Source organism: Saccharomyces paradoxus, chromosome XVI (genome assembly GCF_002079055.1).
Source record: "Saccharomyces paradoxus chromosome XVI, complete sequence".
In the NCBI taxonomy this organism is placed as follows: domain Eukaryota; kingdom Fungi; phylum Ascomycota; class Saccharomycetes; order Saccharomycetales; family Saccharomycetaceae; genus Saccharomyces; species Saccharomyces paradoxus.
Window position 1 is genome coordinate 103,055 of NC_047502.1, and position 18,528 is coordinate 121,582.

The 18,528-nt window shown below is 39.5% G+C and overlaps 9 protein-coding genes across 9 annotated transcripts; 6 read left to right on the forward strand and 3 right to left on the reverse strand.

The window, feature by feature from the left end:
* Positions 1–391: 391 nt before the first annotated feature.
* Positions 392–2,041, forward strand: CET1 (polynucleotide 5'-phosphatase; the record flags this gene model as incomplete). The annotated part of the gene is made up of 1 exon (XM_033913654.1): positions 392–2,041. The coding sequence occupies one exon, from the start codon at positions 392–394 to the stop codon at positions 2,039–2,041; it is 1,650 nt and encodes a 549-aa protein (XP_033769545.1).
* Positions 2,042–2,166: 125 nt separating this feature from the next.
* ALG5 (dolichyl-phosphate beta-glucosyltransferase) lies at positions 2,167–3,171 on the reverse strand (the record flags this gene model as incomplete). Its single annotated transcript, XM_033913655.1, has 1 exon — positions 2,167–3,171. One exon carries the CDS (start codon positions 3,169–3,171, stop codon positions 2,167–2,169), a length of 1,005 nt encoding a protein of 334 aa, XP_033769546.1.
* Positions 3,172–3,782: 611 nt separating this feature from the next.
* NEW1 (New1p) lies at positions 3,783–7,352 on the forward strand (the record flags this gene model as incomplete). The annotated part of the gene is made up of 1 exon (XM_033913656.1): positions 3,783–7,352. One exon carries the CDS (start codon positions 3,783–3,785, stop codon positions 7,350–7,352), a length of 3,570 nt encoding a protein of 1,189 aa, XP_033769547.1.
* Positions 7,353–8,027: 675 nt separating this feature from the next.
* Positions 8,028–8,468, forward strand: CHP1 (ribosome-associated Tef1p biogenesis chaperone CHP1; the record flags this gene model as incomplete). The annotated part of the gene is made up of 1 exon (XM_033913657.1): positions 8,028–8,468. The coding sequence occupies one exon, from the start codon at positions 8,028–8,030 to the stop codon at positions 8,466–8,468; it is 441 nt and encodes a 146-aa protein (XP_033769548.1).
* A 177-nt stretch (positions 8,469–8,645) lies between these two features.
* MMT2 (Mmt2p) lies at positions 8,646–10,100 on the reverse strand (the record flags this gene model as incomplete). Its single annotated transcript, XM_033913658.1, has 1 exon — positions 8,646–10,100. One exon carries the CDS (start codon positions 10,098–10,100, stop codon positions 8,646–8,648), a length of 1,455 nt encoding a protein of 484 aa, XP_033769549.1.
* Positions 10,101–10,642: 542 nt separating this feature from the next.
* On the reverse strand, positions 10,643–11,149 carry GRE1 (Gre1p; the record flags this gene model as incomplete). Its single annotated transcript, XM_033913659.1, has 1 exon — positions 10,643–11,149. The coding sequence occupies one exon, from the start codon at positions 11,147–11,149 to the stop codon at positions 10,643–10,645; it is 507 nt and encodes a 168-aa protein (XP_033769550.1).
* Positions 11,150–12,189: 1,040 nt separating this feature from the next.
* FMP40 (Fmp40p) lies at positions 12,190–14,256 on the forward strand (the record flags this gene model as incomplete). Its single annotated transcript, XM_033913660.1, has 1 exon — positions 12,190–14,256. One exon carries the CDS (start codon positions 12,190–12,192, stop codon positions 14,254–14,256), a length of 2,067 nt encoding a protein of 688 aa, XP_033769551.1.
* Positions 14,257–15,077: 821 nt separating this feature from the next.
* FLC1 (flavin adenine dinucleotide transporter) lies at positions 15,078–17,459 on the forward strand (the record flags this gene model as incomplete). The annotated part of the gene is made up of 1 exon (XM_033913661.1): positions 15,078–17,459. One exon carries the CDS (start codon positions 15,078–15,080, stop codon positions 17,457–17,459), a length of 2,382 nt encoding a protein of 793 aa, XP_033769552.1.
* Positions 17,460–17,823: 364 nt separating this feature from the next.
* RPL1A (60S ribosomal protein uL1) lies at positions 17,824–18,477 on the forward strand (the record flags this gene model as incomplete). The annotated part of the gene is made up of 1 exon (XM_033913662.1): positions 17,824–18,477. The coding sequence occupies one exon, from the start codon at positions 17,824–17,826 to the stop codon at positions 18,475–18,477; it is 654 nt and encodes a 217-aa protein (XP_033769553.1).
* Between the last annotated feature and the right edge of the window lie 51 nt (positions 18,478–18,528).

An 18,528-nucleotide genomic window follows, 5' to 3' on the forward strand; every position in this document is an offset into this window, starting at 1 on the left:
TATAGCAGGCCTTGAACCTAGTTTTACTAGGACTTTCTGAGTCGTCCTTAATCCCAGAAGCAGTATCTGCAGAGATAGATAGCATGAATCGGATACGAGTCATGATTAACCAACATTCCGTTAAGAGTGATATGTTTTTTTTACTCATGTCAGAGCTAGTTATGGCGTAAGTTATGGTAATAAAGGAAAAATCCTTTGATGAATCTATAATATATTTTCACCTACATAAGAGGAGGAATTAAGAGCAAGACTTTAGAGTATATTCAACACTGAAAGACCCACTGGGAATACTAGTACTGATATCTCCAAATTATCTTTTATACATCGAGTCTGGAGTAGTACTCTTTTATTAAAAAGCTTGAATTGTTAGTGGCATTTCTATCCTTTCAATATGAGTTATACTGACAACCCTCCTCAAACAAAAAGAGCTTTATCGTTAGACGATCTGGTCAATCACGATGAGAATGAAAAAGTCAAATTACAAAAACTGAGCGAAGCAGCTGATGCAGCCAGACCTCTTGCCGAAAATTCAGAACCAGATTCAAATCAAATATCAATTGGCCAAGATGCCCCAATTGACAATTACAAGGAGAGTATTGGCCATGATTCACACTCACAAAAACCTAAATCACGCAAGTCATCAGCCGATGATGAAGAAACAGATACAGATGACGACGTAGGTACAAGTGGAGAAATCAATTTCGATTCAGAAATGGCCTTTGACTATGATAAACAACATAGAAATCTGTCACCTAATGGATTGCCTCTCACTAACGATGGTACTGATGCCAAGGTGAAGTTAGAAAAGCCTTCCGATGTTTCAATACCTCATAATATTAAGAGCGACGAAGAACAGAGACTACCGAAACAAGGCAACGACAGGGACAGCGCAAACAACTACATAACCCAAATACCACCACAAAAACAGAAACAAGCGGAGGGAAAGATAGCGGGAAATGCAATGGGAAGTGTAGTCAAGGAGGAAGAAGAAACAAATGCTGCTGTCAATAACATCTTTGAAGAAAAAGCTACTTTACAATCAAAAAAGAATAATATCAAAAGGGATTTAGAAGTTCTTAATGAAATATCTGCGTCTTCCAAACCTAGTAAGTACAAAAATGTCCCAATTTGGGCACAAAAATGGAAACCTACTATAAAAGCTCTTCAAAGTATAGATGTGAAAGATCTTAAAATTGACCCGTCTTTTTTAAACATTATTCCTGATGATGATTTAACGAAGTCAGTACAAGATTGGGTTTATGCTACAATATACTCGATTGCTCCTGAACAAAGATCCTTCATAGAATTAGAAATGAAATTTGGTGTTATCATTGATGCGAAAGGCCCAGATCGTGTAAATCCACCAGTTTCTTCACAATGTGTTTTCACTGAGCTTGATGCTCACCTCACCCCAAATATTGACGCATCCCTGTTCAAAGAGTTAAGCAAATATATTCGTGGTATTAGCGAAGTCACGGAAAATACAGGTAAATTCAGTATTATTGAATCTCAGACAAAAGATTCTGTGTATAGAGTCGGATTATCCACACAAAGACCAAGGTTCTTGAGAATGAGTACAGATATTAAGACTGGTAGAGTAGGACAATTTATAGAAAAAAGACACGTGGCCCAATTACTATTATATTCACCAAAAGATAGTTACGACGTGAAAATCTCGTTGAACTTGGAATTACCTGTACCTGACAACGACCCGCCAGAAAAATATAAATCTCAAAGCCCAATCAGTGAAAGAACGAAAGACCGTGTTAGTTACATTCACAATGATTCCTGTACAAGAATTGACATTACGAAGGTTGAAAATCATAATCAAAGTTCAAAAAGTAGACAGTCGGAGACAACCCATGAAGTCGAACTGGAAATCAACACGCCTGCGCTGTTAAACGCCTTTGATAATATAACAAACGATAGCAAGGAATATGCATCTCTTATCAGAACTTTTTTGAATAACGGTACAATCATAAGAAGAAAGTTATCTTCTTTATCATATGAAATCTTTGAGGGTTCAAAAAAAGTCATGTAATAGAATATTCTCAAAAATTAAACAGATCCTTCCGTACAAGAATTTTTTTTTTTGGTTATTCAAATGCTGTTCTGAAAGCTTATGTAATAATAATAATGATGATAACAACAATAAAAGAAGGTACTTTAACACTTCTTATTATCTCTATATATCCCTAATAAATAGGCCATTCTTATGACAACTAAGTCTTTCGCCATTTTGATACTATCAATAGCTAAAGCCATCTTAGAGCCGTCAACCTCATGCCAGGAAATTGGTATCTCTTTTATTTGGATTCTTTTCCTGATGGCCAAAATCAAGATTTCTACGTCAAAGATCCAACCCTCAGTATGCAGGTACGGAAAAATCCTTAATATAGCGGCTCTGTTGAACAATTTGAATCCACACTGTGTGTCTTTAATAGATCTGATACCAAAGATAAAAACTAAAGTATGGAAACCGTACATCAAGCAGTTTCTAACCATCGATCTCTTTATGACGGCCTCGGTATTCACCATATGTGCTCTGGAACCAATTGCTACAGCTGGCTTAATCGTCTTTACATCTGTACTAGAGGCTTCAATTGTTCTAATAGCCTCTATTAATTTATCTACGTCGCTGAACTTACTAGCACCATCAGCATCAGCAAAAAGACCATACTTACCTCTAATATGTAAAAAACCTTGTCTCACTGCGCCACCTTTACCTCTGTTTTGTGAGAATTTGATGACCCTGAATTGTTTATAGTTCAATTTGAACTGTTCTCTACAAATTTTCAAACAATATTGTGTGGTATTATCTGTGGAACCATCATCCACTATCACAATCTCCCACCGGGAACCATATTTTCCCTTTAAAAAGTTGATTGCGTCTGCCAGCATTAGTAAAATTCTACCTGTTTCATTATAGCTTGGGATAACAACAGACAGAAAGATTTCCTCGTCATCTTGGTGCTCACTCAAGTTAGGTAAAGCACGACTAATTTCAAGGCCGTTTTCATCAATAGCTGTGTATTTGAGCTCCTCTGGATATGGCGGCCTTGGTGTATGCGAAAATAAATAAACCAGTAAATACAGTGAAAGTGCTATAGCGACTAAGAGCGTAAAACAGACTGTGTTTTTGTTCTCAATCAAGAATGTCAACGTTCTCATTTTTGTTGTGCTTTGTGTAATTTTTGGCTGCCTCTCTGCTTTATCCCTTTCTTACGTTATCAAAAGCACCTATTTTATCCTTACAGCATCCAATTAGATACTACTACTTTCTTCAGTGACTACGGTCCTTTGTGGCACTTTAATTGCGATAAAGCCTTAACAATTGGCCAACTGGCACGTTTTCTTCTTGTTTACACTTTTTTTCTAATACGCCAAATTTCGCTCTCTCATGAAAAAAATGGCATGCACTACTTCGAAAAGCACAAAAGATTAATGTGCATAAACGTATATGAACCAAAAGCTGCTGCAGTGATAACCATGAAGACATAGTAACTATGACCACTTGATATTGAGCTTGTTAATTGTGATTAGCATGGGAAATACAAGATGTGATGACATAAACCCAAACACCACATATAACTTTTCAATGGAAAAAGAAAAGTTTCAAGGTGAAAAAAAAATTTTCAGCAGCATCGCAATAAATGCTAAAAAATAATATTCATTGCAGCCTATTTAAGATAATACATGTGCGTCGATCTATAGTGCATAATTTATATTTTGTGAACCGTAAACCATAAATACAACGACAATCAGTTCTAAATAGAATCAGGATGCCTCCAAAGAAGTTTAAAGATTTAAACTCTTTCCTTGACGACCAACCAAAGGACCCAAATCTGGTCGCTTCTCCCTTTGGTGGTTATTTTAAAAATCCTACTGCTGATGCCGGTAATAGCAACGCTTCCAACAAAAGTAGCTACCAACAACAGCGGAATTGGAAACAAGGCGGCAACTACCAGAATGCGTCTTATCAACAAGGTGGTTACCAGTCGTATAACAATAACTACAACAACTATAATAACTATAGTAAATACAATGGCCAAAGTTATCAAAAAACTAATTACAAACAATCGGCTGTGACACCCAACCAAAGTGGGACTCCAACTCCATCTGCTTCTACCACATCTTTGACCTCTTTGAATGAAAAACTGTCGAACTTAGAGTTAACACCCATCTCTCAATTCTTATCGAAGATACCTGAGTGCCAAAGCATCACTGATTGCAAAAATCAAATTAAACTAATCATTGAAGAATTTGGCAAGGAAGGTAACAGTACAGGTGAAAAAATTGAAGAGTGGAAAATAGTCGATGTTCTATCCAAATTCATCAAACCTAAGAATCCATCATTAGTCAGAGAATCTGCCATGCTAATAATTTCCAACATTGCTCAATTTTTTAACGGAAAACCTCCACAAGAAGCGTACTTGCTACCATTATTCAATGTGGCCCTTGACTGTGTTTCTGATAAAGAGAACACCGTCAAACGTGCCGCGCAACATGCCATTGATTCTTTGTTGAATTGCTTTCCAATGGAGGCTTTAACCTGCATTGTACTTCCCACAATTCTAGATTTCTTATCATCTGGTGCCAAATGGCAAGCTAAGATGGCTGCTTTGAGCGTCGTAGATAGAATAAGAGAAGATTCGGCGAACGATTTACTGGAACTAACTTTCAAAGATGCCGTTCCAGTTTTGACCGATGTAGCTACTGATTTCAAACCAGAATTGGCCAAACAAGGTTATAAAACATTATTAGACTATGTTTCTATCTTAGATAACTTAGATTTGTCTCCCCGTTATAAATTGATTGTGGACACTCTGCAAGATCCATCTAAGGTCCCTGAATCTGTAAAGTCGTTATCCAGTGTTACATTTGTCGCTGAAGTTACCGAACCCTCTCTGTCTTTATTAGTTCCTATCCTAAACAGATCTTTGAACCTATCTTCTTCATCCCAAGAGCAACTAAGACAGACCGTTATTGTTGTGGAGAATTTAACAAGGTTGGTGAATAACCGTAATGAAATCGAAAGTTTCATTCCTCTGCTTCTACCTGGTATCCAAAAGGTTGTTGACACTGCCTCCTTACCAGAAGTGCGTGAATTGGCTGAAAAGGCCCTTAACGTTTTAAGAGAAGATGACGAAGCCGACAAGGAAAACAAGTTCTCGGGAAGGATGACTTTAGAAGAAGGTAGAGACTTCTTACTTGATCATCTCAAAGGCATTAAAGCTGATGATTCCTGTTTCATCAAGCCTTACATGAATGACGAAACAGTCGTCAAGTACATGAGCAAGATTTTGACCGTGGATTCTAACGTTAACGACTGGAAAAGGCTTGAAGATTTTTTGACCGCAGTTTTTGGTGGTTCAGATTCACAAAGAGAATTTGTCAAACAGGACTTCATCCATAACTTGAGAGCATTATTTTATCAGGAAAAGGAAAGAGCAGATGAGGACGAAGGTATTGAGATTGTCAACACTGATTTCTCCTTAGCTTATGGTTCAAGAATGCTTTTGAACAAAACAAATCTACGTCTTTTAAAGGGCCATCGTTACGGTTTGTGTGGTAGGAATGGTGCTGGTAAATCTACTTTAATGAGAGCAATCGCTAATGGTCAGTTAGATGGATTTCCTGATAAGAACACATTACGTACCTGTTTCGTCGAACATAAATTGCAAGGTGAAGAAGGTGATTTAGACTTGGTTTCTTTCATTGCTCTGGATGAAGAATTGCAATCTACTTCTCGTGAGGAAATTGCCAATGCTTTGGAATCTGTCGGTTTTGATGAAGAGAGAAGAGCTCAAACCGTTGGGTCTTTATCTGGTGGTTGGAAAATGAAGTTGGAGTTGGCAAGAGCCATGCTACAAAGAGCCGATATTTTATTGCTGGATGAACCTACTAATCATTTAGATGTCTCGAACGTTAAGTGGTTAGAAGAATATTTACTGGAACATACTGATATTACATCATTGATTGTTTCTCACGACTCTGGTTTCTTAGATACAGTCTGTACTGATATCATTCATTATGAAAACAAAAAATTGGCTTATTACAAGGGTAACTTAGCTGCATTTGTTGAGCAGAAACCTGAAGCTAAGTCTTATTATACTTTGACCGATTCTAATGCTCAAATGCGCTTCCCACCCCCAGGTATATTAACGGGTGTTAAGTCCAACACTAGAGCAGTCGCTAAAATGACTGATGTCACTTTCAGTTATCCAGGTGCTCAAAAACCTTCCTTAAGTCATGTCTCCTGTTCATTGTCTCTGTCTTCTCGTGTGGCCTGTTTAGGTCCAAATGGTGCTGGTAAATCCACATTAATCAAGTTATTAACCGGTGAATTGGTTCCAAATGAAGGTAAAGTGGAAAAACATCCAAACTTACGTATTGGTTATATTGCTCAACATGCGTTGCAACACGTCAACGAACATAAGGAAAAGACGGCTAATCAATACTTACAATGGCGTTATCAATTTGGTGATGACCGTGAAGTTTTATTGAAAGAATCTAGAAAAATATCCGAAGATGAAAAGGAAATGATGACAAAGGAAATTGACATTGATGATGGTAGAGGTAAGAGAGCTATTGAAGCTATTGTCGGTAGACAAAAGTTGAAAAAATCTTTTCAATATGAGGTCAAATGGAAGTATTGGAAACCAAAATACAATTCTTGGGTTCCAAAGGATGTTTTGGTTGAACATGGTTTTGAAAAATTGGTCCAAAAATTCGACGATCATGAAGCCTCCAGAGAGGGTTTGGGTTACCGTCAATTGATTCCTTCAGTTATCACCAAACATTTCGAAGACGTTGGTCTAGACTCTGAAATTGCTAACCATACTCCACTAGGTTCCTTGTCTGGTGGTCAATTAGTCAAAGTCGTTATTGCAGGTGCTATGTGGAACAACCCTCATTTACTTGTTTTAGATGAACCTACCAATTATTTGGACAGAGACTCTCTTGGTGCTTTAGCCGTTGCTATTCGTGACTGGAGTGGTGGTGTTGTTATGATTTCGCATAATAACGAATTTGTTGGCGCTTTATGCCCTGAACAATGGATTGTGGAGAACGGTAAAATGGTTCAAAAGGGTACTGCACAAGTTGATCAATCCAAATTCGAAGATGGTGGCAATGCTGATGCCGTTGGCCTAAAGGCCTCTAACTTAGCCAAACCATCTGTCGATGACGATGATTCCCCAGCTAACATCAAGGTTAAACAAAGAAAGAAGAGATTGACAAGAAATGAAAAGAAGTTGCAAGCTGAACGTCGTCGTCTACGTTACATCGAATGGTTGTCATCGCCAAAAGGTACACCAAAACCAGTCGATACTGACGATGAAGAAGATTGAAAGCCTACTGGCTAGTGTTTTATCTTCGCTTACTTCGTTTTTGTTTCTCTTCATCATCTTTCTTTTTTTTCTTGTTCACTCCTCAAATGGAGCTTTTACTATGTTGATAGAGTTTAGGGCAAGTATATGACGCTCTTCTTCCTTTTTTGTTTTCTAGGTTAATTCATTTTTAATACAGAGTAGTTAATATTGGTTCTTTTATATATATATATACGGTACGCAACTTGATTATGTAAACTTAAATTCAAGGAATCCTTTTTAATGCTAACATTTGTCAATGCTGGACTACAAGTTGGAAAAGAGATTGTAATAAAAGATCATTTTTTTAAAAATACACAAAAATGGTCATTATCTTCATACGTTCAAAAATGATCTAAGTTATGAATTGTGTTCGAAGAGCACACTAAAATAACTCCTGATCCATTAGGCACATCCTGCGACGATTTAAAGGGGTTAAATATTCTTTTACTGCTAGCGCCCACCTTATAAATCCCTCATTATACCAGTAATGAACGGACGGTGTTGAAGAAAATAATCCGGGTAAGAAATTGAACTAGGGAGTAATGAGCATTCATAGATTCTTCGACTAGCAAAAGGCGATGATGATTTTTCATACATTGAAACTACAACTGGTTACATGGGTTACAAGAATCACAACGAAACAATAATATAACAATGTCCACCTTTAATGCAGAAACTGCTGATAACTTAGAAGATATTGAGAAACAATTCGCTGTTGTTGCTGTTGAACAGGCAGAAACATACTGGAAACTATTAACAAGTGTTCCAGGTTCCAAGTTACGCTTAACTAAGTTTGATGACGAAATATACGAGAACTTTATGGAAAGATTTCCAGAATACAAGGATGTTGAGAGAGTCAAAAAGTTTACGGAGGAAGAATTAAAAACTAAAGAAGCCAAGGAAAGATGGAGAAAGTTCTTCTCAATTTTTGAGAAGAAAATCGAAGACTACAACTTTGGTACTTTGTTAAGAACAGATGCTTCAGCTGAATATGGCCAATTTTCTACTTGTTTTGTCGTGAGGCTACAATTCTATGCTTTTGAAATTGCTAGAAATAAGCACGGTTTGAACGATTGGATTGTCGGCCAGAAATGAACATGCATATATATTTGTGATTGATTATATATAGAATACATTGCTTTATACAAAGGAACAGCACGAATTGTTCTTCCTTATTTAACATATATATATACTAAGCTCAGTAATTATTAATATGTGAAAGGCTGTGCTTTTGCTCTTTACTTTTTAAAAAAACTCATCATCAAAAATACACTAATGTTTACGGATGTGATTGTTAGCAGAATCGAAGTGGCTGTGACTATGACTTCCTGATTTAATATCGTGAGTTTGTTCCAAGTCACTTTTAGAGTCAGAAGTTACATCAACGAACTCGACGTCCACCTTCCCCACATTTGGTACTTTCAGACGCAAATCTTGCCTTATAGTCGAGATAGCATTTTCCAAAAACCTTATCCCGACTTCTTGCCCTGAATGTGAAACTGGTACCTCCAAAGTTGTGGTGGCACGAAGGTTAGGGCCAGATGCTAATATAGTGAGGTCTTTTACATATAACGATTGCTTGAGATCCAAGTCCGTTTTCAAACTGCTAATGCTGTCTTTTATGACAGATTCAATTTCTAAATAACGAGGATCAGTGGGTGGTATGGACTGATCAACTAACTCCTTCAATGAAGTTAAGATACCTTGTCCACCAGTTTTTATAATTAAACCTGACACCACAAGCCCACCTAAATTATCCAAAGATTGAATGTTGAAAAAATAACTAGACGTGATAGCGACCAATGCTACTAATGACGTCAAAGAGTCGACACGATGATGCCACGCGTTTGCCATTAGTACATTAGAATTTGTTTGGATAGCAACTTTCTTTGTTGCCTGGAAAACCCACTCTTTAACCAAGATAGAACCCGCTGCAATCCATACAGCATTGACGTTAGTTGCCTGCTGCGTCAAAGACTGAGAATGTGAATGCGTCTCACCGATTAAACCAGCCATTGATTCGAGAATTACATGAGGGATGATGGGCCCCACAATAGCGCATAATGATGACCAACCGATAGATATACCGGCCATTGTCAAGATTGTGGATACTGCCAGAGACCCTACAGTTTCCACTTTACCATATCCATAAGGATACTCCGAAGTTGGTTTACGAGATGCATATTGGACAGAAAACAGTGTTAAAAAATCAGATACTAAATCACTAAGAGCATGCACGGAATCAGCAAGTAACGCTTGAGAATGAAATGTAATTCCTCCTATAAATTTTCCCACTGCCATCCCCACATTTGATGCGAGACCTATCCATGTTATTCTTACGCCAGGATTCTTTTTAATTTGCTGTACATTCAGCGACAATAGAGGATTGTCATGCATATGTGTGTGGCTATGACTATGAGTATGCTGCAGCAACGACTTCGCAGAGGGAGTGGTTCTTTCCTTTATCTGTTCACTGTCATTGCGTTTGGAATTCCGTCCATCTTGTAAAATCTTTTTTGAAACGAGCTGTTCATTATAACTCTCCTCCTGACCTTCTTTATTTAGTAGTGTCGAAGAATGCAGGTGTTTTCTCCAGTTGACTGAGATCACTATGCTGTACGGGTTTGATGTTCTTATAACCCTCCCGGCCGCGTGGTAACTAGTATTGTTATAGCCTGGCACTGAGGAACCGAGTTGCTTGATGGAACCAATACCTATCCGCAGCATATCTTTATGGTGTTTGTTCCTTTGAGAACGTAATTGCTATTATTACTTCGTGAATTTAAAAAAAGGATAGTTGTAAGAACGCACTTGAAAAGGTACCAATCTACTCGGGTTTTTACAACTGCCACTGACCTTGAGGTGAGGCAAAAAGAAATCTCAAAAATTGTTGTCCAGCACAATAACGATACTTTATCCGCTAATTCCAGGGCATTTGAGTTAGACAACGACTGTCCCACCCCGTTTTCTCATAATCCTATTGTTATACACCTGGATCTGGAGGCCCGTGAAACGGCACACCTCGACGAAAAAGGTTACTACTAGGTTACTAATCAGATCAAACTGATGTTAATAAAAACGTATAAACGGACAGCTATAGATCTAAATAAAACTAGATAAGACATATGAACTAGCTTAAAAAGTGGCACCTTGGCCAGTAGGCCAGATGAAGAAATAAAAAAAGACGACGAAATAAGGGTAAAAAATTGTCCTACTTGCTGCCTAAGGGTGCAACCCGCACCGTAGGCATGAAATAAATGCCACCGCATCTACCAGACGCCTTGATTTCCGCTATCGTCATCATATTGGTCGTTTCCTGATCCGGATAAGTCGCGTCTTCCGCTGCCCATGTTGGAGGATTGGTAGCGGTTACTTTGGGCACCTCTTGTACGACCTTGTTTTTGCTGTTGACCTGAAGCCAAGAAATCATCATCTTCATCGTCGTCTAACTGACCTTGAGTGTTAGTCTCGCGGTAAGTTTGAGTGTAACCGCCACCACCGGTGCCCGCGGTGTAGTCAGTAGTTTGTTGCTGGAAATCGTTACCGCCAAGCTGCGTGTTACCGCCTAGATTAGATTGTGGTTGCTGGTGTTGAGGAAAATTACCTTGGTTCTGCTCACCGTAAGGATCAGCCTTGGATCCTTGATTCCTCAATTCTCTCTGTTGATGTTTTTCATGACGTTGTTGTCTAGTTTGGTCGTCATTGTCGTCTTCGTAACGCTCATCGTGGTCGTTGCCATGCAATTTGTCAGCAAACTTGTTTAATAAATTGGACATCTTTGAATTGTTATTTGTACTCAGGTTTTATACAGCACCGATTGTCTTTAGAGAGAGTATATATTTGAGAAATGAGAGTAAGAATGTATTCTTTTTGATGAAATAGTAATGAGCTTTTATAGTCCAAGAAGTATTCACTGCTTTAAGGGGGGCTGATTGACAAGCAAGAAACAGAGACCAAAAAAAGGATCTGGGTCTTTTCTTACCAGTTCCCTTTACTCCCTTTGTGCGTTATTTGTTTTAATTACTAGGCATGATGCGGGGAGGAAGTTACTATCCAATGTCATTAAAAGCGTAGGAGAGATTGTTCTGGTTTGGCAACAAAGGGCAAAAGAAATGACGAAGCCCAAACGTGCTCCTAGTATTACAAATTACTTTTTTTTAAAAGGAAGCCAGGCCTCAGTTTACAATAACTGTGGTTAAGGAGAGAGATACTAGTGAACACAATTCATACACAGTCGATCATACACAAGCACGGAAAAGATTGGTTAATCATGTACGACTAAAGTAAAACTGCCATTGACCTCATGTATGCCACCACATGCTGTAACTTGTTATTTCCCCTTTGTGATCCCTAAAAGGCGGGATCTACTACGTAACGAGAACATCCTCAAACCCATACCTGGGACCACTTAATGTTCTTTCCTTGAAGGGCTCCATGGTTGGAACTACTGTGAAGTTACAGGAAATTAAGGATACGTCAATTATGGGGCCATACATTGGACCAAATGGAACCTCGTCAGGCAAAGCGTCCAGCTCCTTTAAGCCACGTAATTCCTTCTTCTCTTTTCCCTTATTTATTCGGGTGAAATAACACATGGTTGCACGGCTGACGCGGAACTCCGAAATTGGACGATGAAGAACATGACCGTGATGTGTGGTGATCATGAAACTGGAAAGTGAGCCAAAGGACCCACAAACACGTCACCGTAATTATTCTGCTTTCATAAAAACAGCCATCAAGGACAAGCTACAAACCACACACCAGAAAGTGAAGGAAGTAGAGTCCAAGAAAGAAAGACAAAGCGTGTTATACAATTATGAGAGAAAAAAGAACTATAATAAATGCGTTGAAAAACTCTGCAGCGTCCCATTTTATCAAGAAGTTAACCCCGGACACTTCCCTGTCGTCTATACCAGAGGCAATCAATGTCGTACAGCAGCACAATGCAGCGGATCCCGTGAGATTGAAACTTTTCCATACACCTCGGATGGTTTCGCAGGGAGCTCATTTTGCATTTTGTCTGCCTACGAAGAAACCACATTATAAGCCATTACTACTTTCACAAAACGCGCTTGACGAGTTTGGTTTGGTGCAGGATCGGGACTTAGAGAAAATACTATCTGGCGAGAAAATATATTATTCTGATGATATCTTCCCCTATAGTACAGTGTACTCTGGATTCCAATTCGGCTCATTTGCAGCACAGTTGGGGGACGGACGCGTAGTCAACTTGTTTGATCTTAAGGACAATTGTAATGGACAATGGCAAACGTTTCAGCTGAAAGGGGCCGGTATGACGCCCTTCTCTCGGTTTGCAGATGGAAAAGCTGTGTTGAGATCAAGTATACGTGAGTTTATAATGAGCGAGGCCTTGAACAGCATTGGAATCCCCTCCACAAGAGCCGTGCAACTAACCCTGTTACCGGGGTCGAAGGCGCAAAGGCGCACACAAGAACCGTGCGCTGTTGTGTGCCGTTTTGCACCCAGTTGGATCCGATTAGGCAACTTCAACTTATTCAGATGGCGACACGATTTAGAAGGGTTGATCAAACTATCCGATTATTGCATTGAGGAATTGTTTGACGAGGGAGCGCAATTTGAAGGGAAGCCCGACTTTAATATATTCAAAAGAGATTTTTTCCCTGATAATGAGACAAAAATTGGTGAGCAGGTGGAAAGGGATGAATGTGATGGGAGTTCCATGACCGAAAAGGACATTACTACGTTGAGCAAATATGACAAGTTTTTCAGACATGTAGTTAGTTTGAATGCAAATACAGTGGCCCACTGGCAAGCATATGGCTTTGCAAACGGTGTCTTGAATACAGATAACACTTCAATTATGGGGTTGACCATTGATTATGGCCCGTTTGCCTTTCTGGACAAGTTTGAACCAAGTTTCACCCCAAACCATGATGACGCAGCGAAAAGGTATTCGTTTGCCAACCAGCCAAGCATCATATGGTGGAACTTGCAACAGTTTGCCAAGGATCTCGCATGTCTACTGGGACCTAAGGCCCGCGACCTTGAATTACTACTCAAGGGCGAGCTGGATTCCGTTGACGATGCCCTGGAGAAGACCATGATTGAAAGGGTGCAGAAGTTGGTAGAACTCAGTGCTAATGAATACAAATATGTGTTTACCACGAGGTACGCGCAGATAATGTCTAAAAGACTCGGTGTAGATTTGGATCTGGAAACGTGCATGAATTCCACAAGCGCTGAAGATATCGAGCATGCAGCAGAGAAATCCAAAGAATTTTGTGCTGTTATCGTCGAACCATTGCTCGATATTTTGCAGGCTACCAAAATTGACTATAACAATTTCTTTATTCATCTACAAAACTACACGGGGCCCTTCTTCATCAAGGACAAAACTGACCCCGGAACACTTTTTGGAGCATTCGACGAAAAGTACTTGAAAATGTTCTTCAACGCAGAACAACTGCAGCAAATGGCAGAAAATGAAAAGGCCTTCGCAGCTGGTGAGAACGTATTTGATGCTAACGGTGAATTGCGTCTGCTCAGTGAAAAATTGCTAGAAATACGCAATTGGACGCAAGACTACTTGACTTTGGTTCCACCCACGGAGACTACGGCAAGAGCGTCAATCGCCAAGAAAGCCAACCCATTGTTTGTACCCAGAAGTTGGGTACTGGAGGAAGTAGTGGACGACTTAATGTATAACCAAAGGGAAAGACTACAGGATCCCAGTTCGAACCTAGATACATCTGCCTTGAAGAAGCTATACCTAATGAGCGTAAACCCGTACGATCGCACGAAGTGGGACGCCACTTCGAGGCCAGAACTGGAAACAAAATGGGCGGATCTTTCACACCAAGAGGGCACTAAGTTTATGAAGCAAGCTTCCTGCAGCAGCTAGATGAGAAGCAATGTATTCGTACATCCGTAGCTATATATATATATATGTATATGTATTCTGTGTATCTATATATATACATATATGTAATATAGCTCCTATAGGCACGGTAGCCGCCAATTGCCCAGATATTTCCCTGGTGTAAAAGTGCGTACACCGTGTTCGGAGAGTCGTTTGCGAACTCAATAGGGAAAAAAGACAAACGTAGCCGAACGACTAGCACTGAACACGAACACGAAAACGAAATTAGATTATTAACAAAAAGAGGAAACGAGGCGGAGGCGTAGAGGAGAGGAGAGGCAGAGACAGGCAGACGAACAAGAAGGGTAAAAACAGTCTCCGCCGATTTGACTGCGTATCCATCGTTATTGTCCACTACGAGACGCTAATGACGAAACGAGCTACCACATGCGTTTCCTACGCACCTGTTAAAGGCCTGACACTTTGAAGAACCCGTCTTCTTGCCTTCTGTCCTGGGTGCTGACCAAGCTCTCTCCATTTTCTTTGCATTTTTTATATATTAACACTCACTTCCTTTCCGATTTGTATTTTTGAGTCTTCTTGAGCAATATCTTGCTATGCGCATCTGAACCGATCGCTCGAGAACTAACTTAACCTATCCTTGCTCACATTGCCGTTTTGGGAAACTGCGGAATTTTTTTGGGAAAGAACAAGAAATAAGCGGAGGCACGCAAAGGAAAAAGAAACGCAGGAAGATCAAGCACGGATATTTTTGGCTAGAGGTTTATAAAAGAAAGAATACCTGGCAAAAAAGAGATAATTTTCACTGCTGCATACATAGCCGATCAAAAACGGCCTTAAGAATGCAAGTACTAATGACACTATGGTGTCTAATATGCACATGCCTGGTGGTACCAGTGGCCGCCAAGAAAAGGACGCTCACAGCGAGCTCATTGGTCACGTGCATGGAAAACTCACAGCTTTCAGCCAATAGTTTCGATGTGTCATTTTCTCCAGACGATAGATCGCTACATTATGATCTGGATATGACTACACAGATTGACTCTTACATATACGCTTATGTGGACGTGTATGCTTACGGGTTTAAGATTATTACGGAGAACTTTGATGTGTGTTCTATGGGTTGGAAGCAGTTTTGCCCTGTACACCCAGGTAACATACAAATTGACTCTATTGAAAAAATTGCCGAGAAGTACGTGAAAATGATTCCAGGAATCGCTTACCAAGTGCCTGATATCGATGCCTACGTAAGATTGAACATTTATAACAATGTCAGTGAAAATTTGGCTTGTATCCAGGTTTTCTTTTCCAATGGGAAAACTGTTTCACAAATCGGGGTTAAATGGGTCACAGCTGTTATTGCCGGTATTGGTCTACTAACTTCAGCTGTCCTGTCGACCTTCGGGAACTCCACAGCTGCATCTCACATCTCTGCAAACACCATGTCGCTGTTCTTATACTTCCAATCTGTCGCTGTGGTCGCAATGCAACACGTAGACAGTGTTCCACCTATTGCTGCTGCCTGGTCTGAAAACCTTGCTTGGTCGATGGGCTTGATCCGTATTACGTTTATGCAGAAGATTTTTCGCTGGTATGTAGATGCAACCGGAGGCTCTCCGTCTTTGTATTTGACCGCAACAACAATGTCAGTGCTTACGCAAAGAGGACTAGATTACCTTAAAAAAACTTCCATTTACAAGAGGGCGGAAAATGTCTTGTATGGTAATGCAAACACTTTAATCTTTAGAGGTATCAAAAGGATGGGGTATCGTATGAAAATTGAAAATACCTCCATTGTTTGTACTGGATTCACATTCTTTGTGCTGTGTGGGTATTTTTTGGCTGGCTTCATTATGGCCTGCAAATACGGTATTGAATTATGTATAAAATGCGGTTGGATGCGAAGTGATAGGTTTTACCAATTTAGGAAGAATTGGAGGTCGGTTCTCAAAGGGTCGTTGTTAAGATACATTTACATTGGATTCACACAACTGACAATTTTAAGTTTTTGGGAATTTACTGAAAGGGATTCTGCCGGTGTTATTGTTATTGCATGTCTGTTCATCGTCTTGTCATGCGGGTTGATGATATGGGCTGCGTACAGAACCATATTTTTTGCAAGCAAATCTGTGGAAATGTACAATAACCCAGCTGCTTTATTGTACGGTGACGAATACGTTTTAAATAAGTACGGGTTTTTCTACACCATGTTCAACGCAAAGCATTATTGGTGGAATGCCCTCTTAACCACGTATATTTTTGTCAAAGCCTTATTTGTCGGATTTGCACAAGCATCGGGTAAGACACAAGCATTGGCTATTTTCATTATCGATTTGGCGTACTTCATTGCCATCGTTCGTTATAAACCATATTTGGATCGTCCAACAAATATTGTCAACATTTTTATTTGTACTGTCACCTTGGTCAACTCTTTCCTTTTCATGTTTTTCTCAGACCTATTCAACCAAAAGTATGCCGTATCTGCCATCATGGGCTGGGTGTTTTTCATTATGAATGCAGCGTTTTCTTTGATATTACTGTTGATGATTCTGGCCTTTACCACAATCATTCTGTTTTCTAAGAATCCTGATTCTAGGTTTAAACCAGCAAAGGACGACAGGGCATCTTTCCAAAAACACGCTATTCCTCATGAAGGTCCTTTGAATAAATCAGTGGCCAACGAATTAATGGCTCTAGGTAACGTGGCAAAGGACCATACCGAAAATTGGGAATATGAACTAAAGAGTCAAGAGGGTAAAAGTGAAGATAACCTTTTCGGCATTGAATACGATGATGAAAAAACCGGAACTAATTCAGATAATGCTGAAAGTAGTAGTAAAGAAACCAGTCGCCCAACGTTTTCTGAAAAAGTTTTACGTTCATTATCAATCAAAAGGAATAAGAGTAAACTAGGTAGTTTTAAGCGAAACATTCCAGATAAAGCAGCACAGCAAGATGTTTCGCCTGACCGCGAAAGCTCTTCGCCTAACAGCAAGTCATACCCCGGTGTTTCGCACACAAGGCAAGAATCTGAAGCGAATAATGGGCTAATCAACGCATATGAAGATGAGCAATTTAGTCTAATGGAACCAAGCATACTGGAAGACGCTGCTAGTTCCACCCAAATGCACGCTATGCCAGTACGAGATTTGAGCTTGAGCAGTGTTCCAAATGCCCAAGATGTCACTAAAAAAGCAAACATCTTGGATCCTAATTATTTGTAAGCTTTCTCGACAGGATAAAGGTAAGAAAGAACGAAGTAATCAAAAAATTACGAAAACTCTACTGCATTATTTTTCAGGCTCTCTTGAGACATGAACATTCAATTACTTTCAAGGATAAATATTCTAATATTCATATTATTCACTTATGTATTTTTAACGATAAAACTTCTACTTTATTGTACTGGGGAGCTGCATTCTTTATGGGGTGTACGGATTTAACAGTCTTTTTTCTTTCTTGGGCGCGATACCTTGAGAGAGAGACTTTTTTTTTCACCTACTACCTCTGCCCATCTTATATCTAGAACATGTTTTATTGAACTTCAACATTAATACAATTTGTAGCAATCAACCAGTCATCAAAGAAATGTCCAAGATCAGCTCTTCTCAAGTCAGAGAACACGTCAAGGAATTGTTGAAGTATTCCAACGAAACCAAGAAGAGAAACTTCTTGGAAACCGTCGAACTACAAGTCGGTTTGAAGAACTATGACCCTCAAAGAGACAAGCGTTTCTCTGGTTCTTTGAAGTTGCCAAACTGTCCAAGACCAAACATGTCCATCTGTATCTTTGGTGATGCTTTCGATGTTGACAGAGCTAAGTCTTGTGGTGTTGACGCTATGTCCGTCGATGACTTGAAGAAGTTGAACAAGAACAAGAAGTTGATCAAGAAGTTGTCCAAGAAGTACAACGCTTTCATCGCTTCCGAAGTCTTGATTAAGCAAGTTCCAAGACTATTGGGTCCTCAGTTGTCCAAGGCTGGTAAGTTCCCAACTCCAGTCTCTCACAACGATGACTTGTACGGTAAGGTCACTGATGTCAGATCTACCATCAAGTTCCAATTGAAGAAGGTCTTGTGTTTGGCTGTTGCCGTCGGTAACGTTGAAATGGAAGAAGACGTTTTGGTTAACCAAATCTTGATGTCTGTTAACTTCTTCGTTTCTTTGTTGAAGAAGAACTGGCAAAATGTTGGTTCCTTGGTTGTTAAGTCTTCCATGGGTCCAGCTTTCAGATTGTACTAAGCATAATTACGTGTTACCATAAATAACATTTTCAAAAATACTTATTTAAAT